Source organism: Nansenia antarctica (genome assembly GCF_963989245.1).
Source record: "Nansenia antarctica genome assembly, chromosome: 11".
In the NCBI taxonomy this organism is placed as follows: domain Eukaryota; kingdom Metazoa; phylum Chordata; class Actinopteri; order Argentiniformes; family Microstomatidae; genus Nansenia; species Nansenia antarctica.
Genome location: NC_137681.1, coordinates 22,603,346 through 22,614,175, shown reverse-complemented (window position 1 = coordinate 22,614,175; position 10,830 = coordinate 22,603,346). Strand labels below are relative to the sequence as shown.

Below are 10,830 nucleotides of genomic sequence, written 5' to 3'. Positions count from 1 at the left end.
AATAATCCAGTGTGCTCCTTCAAACGATCCCTCAAAACCCATCTTTTGAGGAAATAAATAAATAAAAACAACTATTGTTGCTTTTACTAACTGTGCTTTTGCATAACTTTTTATTTGTCTATCTATTCTGGTTCTCTCCATGGAATGTAGTGTCATTAAATAGTTTAGAGATCGGAAATCTGGGAGATCGAGGTCGAGCGATAGAAGTAGGGGAGTTGTGGGTCACCACCACCTATGCATTTCGGTAATGAAGGTGAAAAAAATAAACAAGTATATTTTAAATATCTCAAAGTACGCTACAGTAAGAAATAACATGTATAGCCTCTTTGTATACATACGAAGCAGCTATTTATTCGCTCAAACATTAGATACATTCAGGGCTGCCAAGTTTCACCAAAAGTTTGGAGTGAGATTTTTTAGCGGTGGAGCGACCCAAAACTGTACACGTTTTGGCAGCGGCGGCTCCTCTCTCCCACCCAATTATTTGTACTAGTTTCCTGCAATTTTACATGTTGTTCATAATAAACCAGCACAAGAAATTAAAATAATTAACATTTTATAAAAGAAGACAAAAATTCAGACAATATATCATATTTATGAATGTTAATAAACAAACACAGTAGCCTACAGACTCTAAAAAAAAGGGTTAGGCTCCATCAACAGGACTCAGCCCCTTGGTCAGCAGCAGAAAGACCCTTGGTCATCATCTTATATACAGTGCATTGCTCATAGATGGCTATCATGTTATACAGTACACATTTTTTTGAGGGACCCCCAATTGTTGTATTTGTATTGTAAATTGTAATTATTATTATTAATGTATGTTAATGTATGTTAATGTATCTTAATGTAGGTTATGTTACAGTAGAGAAACAAAAAACAGTTACCAAAACTGAGTATTTACTAGCTAAGATTGGCAAAAGATTGGCGTGGTGCAACCGAAATTAGTAAACAACTAGTTTGAAACTAGCTAGTAACAACTAGGGGTTTAGTAACTACTAAATGCCTGCATTTAGTAATGACTTACGCCAAATTGGTGCAACCCAGTCCAGTAGGCTACCAGATACGATGTTGTAATGTATGCACATATTTTGCACATATTCACACTTTTATTAAAGACAGTTTTTATTTTTTTAAACACAGTGTAAATGCTAACCCAAACCCTTTAGTAGGGAACTTCTCCTCTCTTTTCTGAGTCTTTTTCCATTTTTTTCTAACCCTAACACGGTATAAATGTGCTAACCCAATCCCATGAATGTGCTAACCCAAACCCTAACCCTAACCCTAACCCTAACCACTTAAAGTAGGGAACTATGGATTTCTTATTCTCCTCTTTCTTTTCTGACTCTTCCCTCATGACCTCCAACTGCAGCTTCAGCTCCGTGCTCTGGACCTCCTCCTGCTGCAGCTTGGTCTGGGAGAGGGAGAGCTGCTGACGACAGGTGACCAGGTCGATGGTGACCATCTTCTGCGCCTTCAGAGCCTCCTCAGCTGCTGCCTTGGCCACCAGGGCCTCACTCTCCAGGACCCTGATCTTGTCCTCTGCCTCCCTGGTGGCGTTGGCGAGGGTCGCCCTGACCTCGGCCAGGCTCTCCTCAGTCTTTTTGAGGGCCTGGCGCCTCCCCTTCTTGTGGTCACGGAGGAGGCTTTTTTTCTCCTCCTCCATATCGTGGAGCTTTTGGTAGAGGTCGCTCTCTCTCAGTCGGCCCTCCTTCACCTCCTCCCTGCAAAGCACCAGAGCCTCCTCTGCCTCCCTGGTGGCTTTGGCGGTCTCCAGGGGTTTCTTCTCCAGGTCTTCTCCAGGTCGGATATCTTGCAGTCTGCCCCACCCATCACACAACACCACGCTCTCTCTCTCCAACTCCTCCAGCTCGGCGTCCTTGGCCTTCAGCTGGGCCAACAAGTCCTCCACATCTTTTCTTGTCCTTTCAGCCTTGGGGGCTGTCTTCTCTCCATGGCTGGCTGCCTTCACAGCCAGGGGGGCTGGCTTCTCTCCCTGGGTGTCAGCCTTCACAGTCAGGGGGGCTGCCTTCTCTCCCTGGGTGTCTGCCTTCACAGACAGGGGAGCTGCCTTCTCTCCCTGGGGGGCGGGTACATGGTTACACAACACTGGTATAACTGCAGGAATGTGTGTGCTAATAGTGATGGTTACACTTACAGTAGGGCTGTCCTCCTTCAGCCTAGCAGGATTTGCCTGCTTAAGTACATCATTCCACATGTGTTCATTCATAGTTTTGATGCCTTCAGTGAGAATCTACAATGTAAATAGTCATGAAAATAAAGGAAACACATTGAATGAGAAGGTGTGTCCAAACTTTTGGCCTGTACTGTACATATATATATATATATATATATATATATATATATATATATATATATATATATATATATATATAAAAAATGCAATTATTAATCGAACTAAACAACGCCATCTAGGGGTAATAGAAAAATACAACAGACCTCTCACACTGGCTAATAGCTAGCAGTTCAACACGAGGTATTCGATGTATTCAAAACCATTTTTCTCACCTGCAGGAATGTGTTCAGTACAACAAATAACATTGGTAGCAGCTACTGATAGTCTATGAAACATAAGTAAATGTACTTATACATTTTTGGTTAGACTTACCACAGCATAATCTTGAACAACTGAACAATTTATAAATCACTTCTCAGATGTTCTACTACCAGTAGATGTCGCTGTTTGAACACATTCCTGAGACTAACATTCACATTTTTAGCAGGAATTTCACCATCACTAAACTAGTTAGTCTATTTACAACCTGTTACATAATCATTATCCAAAGATATCGTACTCACCTAACCTCTTCAGTGTCTCTGTACTAACTGCTGAAACCATCTCTCACCTTCTAGAATATCACCATTATGACATCATTATGACACCATTATGACATCATCACTCTGTCAGGACCTTCCTAACATCATGTAATGTTACCGTGACAACCCAGCAAAATGTACACACAATTTATAATATTCTGGGTTGTCAGAATGACATGGTTATTATTGCTAAGAGATGGAGGAAGTGCCATAACTGCAACATGACAAGTTCCTCAAATTCATTGTAATAATAATAATAATAATAATACATTAGACTTGTATAGTGCTTTTCTAGACACTCAAAGACGCTTATGTAGTACAACTAACAGTAGGCTTTACATACATAAACATTTTCAGTGTCGAAAAATACTATTAGAGCTAAACAAGAGTATTAAGTACAAGAGTAAGTAATCCGCTCATGTGTAACCAAACAATTATACAAACTTCTCCTTATCCTACCTATTCAGCCCAAAGTAAAACTAAATGTTGCGTATGGGCCATATGTTTTTGGACATTTTCTTGCAGATAATAAATAACCTGAAAACATATCCATTTGAACCTTCTCAGCCACCTAAGTTAAGGAAAGTCTCATGAGAAACTCATGTTTACCAATTATTTGGTCTTGGGAATCTTAATTTACACCGACAGAACACCTTGAATATTCTCTGTTTAGTGTCAAAATAAATAGAATTGTATTTTGTCCACAAAAAACATCCAATCAATGGCTTGGTCACAGATGTTAATAATAATACTTATTATAATATAAGGAAGACAATTAATAATTATAATTATTATAATAATATAAGGAAGACAAGTTGATACAGTACTTACCAAGGTGCCATCTTTCTGCAACTGCCTGTCTTCCAGAATGTTGGCACACCCAAGACTCTAACTCCACTATGATCACCCATTATGACATCACAGCCAGCCAGCCAGCAGAATGTAGGGTTACTTTTTTGTTTGTTAATATTTGTAAACTCCCAAAAAGATACTTTTGACTAATTTACTGAACATCTACATGAACTACATAGTTGAGTTTTCTCCAACAGCATGTTTGGATACTGGATTCTGATTGGCTAGCAACAGTGGTAAATACCCCCAACAACCTTCAGTTCAGACCGCATTTCCAGTGTCAATGCGCCTCCCAATCAATCTGATTAAGAACACCTGTGCTGACCTACAATGCAATGGTGGATTTTGTTTATGGGACTATATTCTGTGGCGGAAGGATATATGTATTCTGAAACGATTCATGATTGTAAATAAATTAATTTAATGTTAAAACATTAGTTTCTCTACTTGTTTACACAGTTCTAATTTACTTGTATTTATATGTTTTTGAACTGCAATGTCAACACTTATTTTTCACTATCATAACAATTATAATTAATATTAAAATATAATTCCAGCCTACGTGGGGTTTATGCTATAACGACAGTATTTTAACACGGCCTTTGAAGTGTTGATTTAAAAAGAGATAGATGTAGACATCGAAACTCAATAATGTGTCGGGTTGTAGTTATGATGAATCGAAAACGAAACCTAGGCTGCGTTCGTAAATTCGCTCTGGAAATCTGATCAGCACTCATGGAATGCCTCTTGTCCAATCAAATGACTTGGTCCCTTTATGACGTTGAACCCAATGTGCGCTCCGGCGCTCTCAGAGCAAATTTACGAACGCAGCCATAGACATCTAGAAATGAAAAGCGAAGTCATTCTATCTCACACATCGTCACATCTTCGGTAAGTCGGTGGCTTCTTTCTTACTCATTTATTTTAAGGCTGCATAAAGCCTACAGCATAGACCCTATGGTTGGCCTGGACAGCTATCAGCTACAGCGCGCTGGCCGTTTGCTCAGAATCATTCTGACACCGTATGTGTGACTGTGTGTGTGACATGTCACACAAACGGCAACAAGAACAGACCGACAGGCTACACACCACCCGGAGTTAATTTGATTCATAGATTAATAAATATCTCGAATAATATAAAATAATAGGCTGTTGTGTTCTTACCTTTAACAATGACCAAAACGTCCTCTCCTCCTGGCATTAGTCTGTCTCTGTGCGAAGTCCTTCACTATGTAACATGTTTGTTAAATCCATTTGACTTGCGCGCTGGCTTTCAATGCTGAGAATCGCTAGTCTGGAGAGTCTGTCCTGGGACATGGTGCTTCTCAGATAGCTTTTGATAATTTTGAGTTTTGAAAACGATCTCTCGGCCGGGTCAGCCAGCTGCAGTACCACTGACCTCCACAGCGGTGCCACAGGTGCATCCACGACGTTCGTCCCTGACCCAGGGCTAACTGCATCCCTACCCGCGTTAGTCGCAGAAGCTGCTTTGGGTCGGTTTGTGAGAATATGACATTTTGGGAAGTTTCGCTGCATTTTGTTACATTTTATATTGCTCTTGCTGTTTTTGCGCACCACTGAGGTACGGTACTTTCGCTTGCTCATTTATCTGCAGGGTCTTGTGTCTCGCTGCCTAAAAAAAAAAAAGTTTGTATCGTAGTGCCGAGAGATGGGAGTCGGAGGCGGCGTATCAAATGACAAAGCTAAACGTTTAATGAAGAACATGAACGATTGTCAACAACACACTCAAGCAGTAACTGAATAAACAACTCGGGTACCACGCACTTAACTGTCCGTGCGGAACAATACTCCCAACCCACCGTGGGTGAATTATGTCAACCCACCACAGTATCCAATGTTAGGGGGCCCCCTAGAGGCTGGCCCCCCCCTCCCGCGGTGCGTTGCTTGCGGGCCCGTCCCCTACGCCACTGTAGAAGTTTTAACAGTAGGTGACCTTACGGTGTAACATAGCTAAACACCCATTCAGAACGAGTTGGCGACCCACCAGTTGAGAAACAACGATCTGATTTAAAGGGGGACATTATATATTCTGATTCAGAGTGAATTCAATTTAATTGTCACTGGCATAGTACAAGTACAGTGACAACGAAATGGATTTGGCATGCAGCCAGACAGTGCATAGTGTGTACAGATGTACAGTGTGTCATGTGTCATGTGTCATCAAGCGTCTGAGTGTCTAGAAAAGCGCTATATAAGTCTAATGTATTATTATTATTATTATTATTATTATTATTATTATTATTATTATTATTATATAATGCGCTTGGTTGTTATGATGGTAAGGCAGATCTACTAGTCCCACAAACTGTTCCTCATCAGTTTGTCAACTGTTAACAAAACTCACCTGTGTCTAGTGTTTTGAACTTGATCATGATCATTAATCTATGTTTTCATCCTTACTCTCCCAGAGGTAATGTCTTGTAACAACCAGCAGGAAAATGAGGGGGACTTTGCAGAAAAGATATGTGCCCTCTTAAAGGGGAAGAAGGAGGGAGCTACTGCCCTCCAAATTTCGAAGGGAATTGGACTGATGACTGCCAAGGACGTGAATGGTCTCTTGTACGGATTAGAGGACGCTGGGCGTGTCCATAAAATACCGGGACAACCCCCCCTTTGGTCCCTTGGGAAACCACAAGGAGTCATGATTAGTAGTGCTGAGTCAGCTGAACCATCCATCCCAGAGGAGGAGTTGAGAAGGGTGCTGATATCAGTTAATAGCAAAGGCAAAGGGATGAAAACGCCTGAAATTGCCAAAGAACTGTGTCAACCACGAAAGATGGTCAAAAAGTATCTATATGGCATGCAAACTAAAGGCAAAGTGGAAAAGTGTGGGGAGTTATGGACTATGAGTGATGAAGCAACATGTGGAGAGTTACTTACATACAAAAGGTAAAGTTATATCGATACATGAGAGGCATAGTAATTTGGGAATTGTGAGCAAACAAATGATTATTCCAGACTATTATTTCAAAGCTTTTTTTTTTCCTTTGGCAGTGATGATCAACATATTTCCATCAGACTGACTGCCAACTCCAGGTAGAGACTGTTCTGAATTTCCGTGAGACTGTCTTCATAGCGTAATTAGCTATACATTTCCTACAGGGTAGCCTACTGTTGAATTAAATGTTAACCACTGAGACTGGGAGAATAACACATTTGAATAATAGTCATATACAGTGACATGGTCTGGTCAATTGGTCCGCAAGTCGGCATCCGATTTAATGTTCGGACCTTTCTTTCGAAAAATTTAAATACATTTCAGCGTTGTTGAAAATCAATGGCACATCGCTAGTCAACTAACACAGCTTGTTTTGTGAGCCTGCTAACAATGTAAAGTAGTGTTATAGTTAACTAGGGAGCAGTGGGGATTACTCACCGAATCCATTGCATTGCAGTATTTTTGTCTTGACTAGCGAGTTTTTGTTGTGATTTTTTTCAACAACGTTGAAACGTAGTTCCATGTTTCAAAATAAAAGTCTGAACATTTTGCCCAACTTGCCCAAATGACCAGACTGTGTCACATATGTTTACCACTTACCCACTCTCTTCTAATTTTAGACCCAACATCTGAATTAACCTTTCATCATTTCAGATTCTCCAAAGACTTTGAATCAATCAGTGTGCTAGGTGCCGGTGGCTTTGGATGCGTTGCCAAAGCAAAATTAAAACTAGATGGCAAAAACTATGCAGTAAAGATTGCGAAGAATACCAGGTAAGAGAATACTTTCTATACATTTGATTAATCTTATTAATCTTAAAGGTTATTTCAAGCCTGCAAACTGCGACACTTCAAATTAATGTGCAATAACACTATGTGCAATATGACAACCCTAGTCGTCTATCTGTACAGTATAGTATAGTGGATAGTGTACATAGCCTTTATTTATGTAAACCAGCTCCTTCCCTTCTTGTGTTTTTTTTAGTTTTTTTTTTCTTTCCTAGCACCGGGGGAGCCACCCCTCCTAAATTTCGTTGTTTGGTACCTGTACTATAGCAATGACAATAAAGACCATTCATTCATTCATAAACTTAATATGAATAGATTAGGTAACTCTCACCTTAGCCGCCGATCTGCCAACCTTGCGATCATTAGACACCGTCTCTACCTCCTGCGCCACAGCTGCCCCAATTAGGCCTTAGGTGTTACAAAAGCATAACAACTACAATACAAAACTTTAAGAACTGAGGCTACGTGTACATTGCGTCACCACAGTCTCGGATAGGGAGGAGCGTGGTCTGGACAATCTTCTTCCTGTTCTCAACGGTGAAGCAGGACTTATTTCTATACAGAAACTACATTCAACATGCGTTTTAAAGGACAGTTCCTCATAAATCCAAATGTCCACGCACTTGTGAGGGACTTTATCATAACAGTAGGCCTACATCTATTTCTGAGCTGAAGGACAGTCAATCGGTAGATCTAGCCTTAGCCCCGGCTTGGTTTCTTTCTTTGATTAATTCAGAGAGCTCAGGAGAGTACCAGGGATTGGCTCTATCTTTAATTGTCCTTAACCGGAGAATGTCTGACACTATTACCATCCAGCAACAATCAGATGTTATGTATGTGTTTATGTGTGTGCTGATGTTGTTTCACTTGCAGAAAGGCAGATAAAGAGGTGAAAGCTTTGGCTGAGTTAAACCATCCTAACATCGTGCGTTACTACACGGTCTGGGTCGAGGACACTGAGTGGGTGGAACATGACTCTTGCTACAGCAGCACAGTGTAAGATAAGCCTTATGGATCTTAACTGTAGAGATTTGGATCAATTGAGGTCTCTTTGTACTGTAACAATATTTCCATTCTAAATAAGATGAAAACTCAAGCCATTTTGGGTGAAAACTACCAATTCTACATGTTCTTTTGTTCAACTAATAGGTCAACAGTGGAATCTGAAACCTCAGAACACTCAGACCAGGAAGCACCGTGCAAGCCACTTAGTGGAGCAGGAAGTAAAGCAAAGCAATTTGACCAATCAGAAACTGTCAGCCAAGACCAAGCAACCCATTCAGAGACCGGTACCAGCTTGAGGTAAGCATGTCATCTTCATTAGTCTTATCTGCAGTAGAGCAAATACAGGGACATGTTAAAATAAGGAGGTTCAAGTCAAGGCAAGTCATATACACAATACTGTAAAATGTAAAATCCAATATATTCCAGAGAAATGTGATTGTATCATCTCATAAAATATGCTAATTGCAAATTCAAAAGGAGATGACATGATTAAGAAAGCTTTCATCAATAACTTTGTTTCCAAATTACTACTGGCAATGGTAATGATCATATACACTTTCTGGACAATTATTTTCGGAGAGCATTTCTTGTATTTTTGTGTGTGTTTTGTCAGTGACAGGGCCGCATCGCCTTGTCTCTTCATTAAAATGGAGTTCTGTGAGGGAGGGACACTAGACAACTGGATTGACAGGAATGCTGGAACTACCAAGGAGGACCCATTTATGATATTTCAGCAAATAGTCCATGGAGTGGACTACATCCACTCTAAAGGATTTATTCACAGAGACCTGAAGGTACGTTGGTATTGATGGAACCATTTGTTATCGCAAATATATAGTTATCCCACAATGAACTTCTCCTTCATACGTTTGTTTATAATAAGAATAATGTATTCTACTAAAATGGTTCATACTGTATGTTTGTCATGTATTCTACTAAAATGCTTCATATGCTTCGATATGTTTAGGGACCATATTCAGACCAGGTCTCATGCTCTAACCAATCCATAACCAGGCATTGGTATTTACTATAACTTAGAAGCATGATTGAACAACACTTGTTCCTCATGGTATGCCACCAGTCTATAACTACCAGTTTATTGCAATATAACCTTCTTTTCTTTCTTTTAGCCAGAAAATATATTATTTGGAAGTGGTGGTTCCAAAGATTGGGTCGTTAAGATTGGAGATTTTGGACTTGCAACTAGAATCACGACTCTGAGTGGAAGATCTATGGAGAGAACGTTTCAAAGAGGGACAATGTCCTACATGAGCCCTGAGCAGGTAATTCATTTATTTTCCATTAAAGTAATATTCTACATTACGTTTGTCTTTATTAAGGATTTAGAAGTAGTGCACTGATCTAATAGCTATTTTATACATTCTAAACAGTTATAGCTCATTGTTGACATTATGGGATAGTCATTTGGTGCTTGACTTGAAATTGGATGTGAATGCTTATAATATGCAAAACGTCAATGAAGTCAAAATGTTTTAAAGTACCGGTAGATATGTCCTCTATCACAATGTTCTTATATTTGAACAAACTGATATGTTAAGTCAATATTATAGTAAGGTCAAAACCTCTATCAACCTCTCAGCTTAAAAAAAAAAAAAATAGAATGTACAAAACTACCACAGATTAATTATTTTATTTTGTTATAGGAGACAATGAAAATATATGATGAGAAAACAGACATTTTTTCACTTGGATTGATTTGTTTTGAACTTCTGTGGAAAATGTCCACCGTCTCTGAGAAGTGTAAGGTAAACACACCATCCAACATCTTTTACATGTGATTCTGCATCAAATACGTGCTTCGAGCCAAGCCACAAACCATAGACAACTATAGATCAAGCTTCATTTCTTACAACTTTATATCTATGTGTGTCCCATATTCCAGAGGACCTGAAAAAAACTAATTTTCCATCATCTTAAGCATACTTAATTGAGTGACATCTGCATCTAAGCAGTCTACAAGAAGTACCATACATTTAAATGTTGTCTCTAATATCAAAGGTATTCAAGGACCTGAGGAAACAGATCTTTCCTAATGACTTCATGACCACGTATCTAACAGAGGTGAAGTATAACCGCTGTCTCCTTCATTTTTCTGTCCAGTTTCTATTCAACATTGCACAAGTTGCTTTCTGTTTTGCTAAATAAATCTGCACTTCATCCCTATGTCATGAGTGAGTACAGTATACTGTATGCAGTCTCTTTATTGTGTCACGTTTTTTTTCCGTAGCATAAACTCATCAGTGAAATGCTCTCAGAGAGACCTGCAGACAGACCAGATGCCGAAAAGATTGCAGAAACCCTATCAAGATTCCTGCTAAGGAAATCAACTGAACTGTATCATCATAAATCTGTGTAAAACACTGCAG

At 39.6% G+C, this 10,830-nt stretch overlaps 1 protein-coding gene across 1 annotated transcript; it reads left to right on the top strand.

The window, feature by feature from the left end:
• Positions 1-6,241: 6,241 nt before the first annotated feature.
• On the top strand, positions 6,242-10,830 carry pkz (protein kinase containing Z-DNA binding domains; the record flags this gene model as incomplete). Its single annotated transcript, XM_080542496.1, has 8 exons — positions 6,242-6,270; positions 8,312-8,434; positions 8,588-8,740; positions 9,057-9,237; positions 9,574-9,726; positions 10,108-10,209; positions 10,463-10,525; positions 10,692-10,830. 8 exons carry the CDS (start codon positions 6,242-6,244, stop codon positions 10,818-10,820), a joined length of 933 nt encoding a protein of 310 aa, XP_080398622.1. The 3' UTR covers positions 10,821-10,830.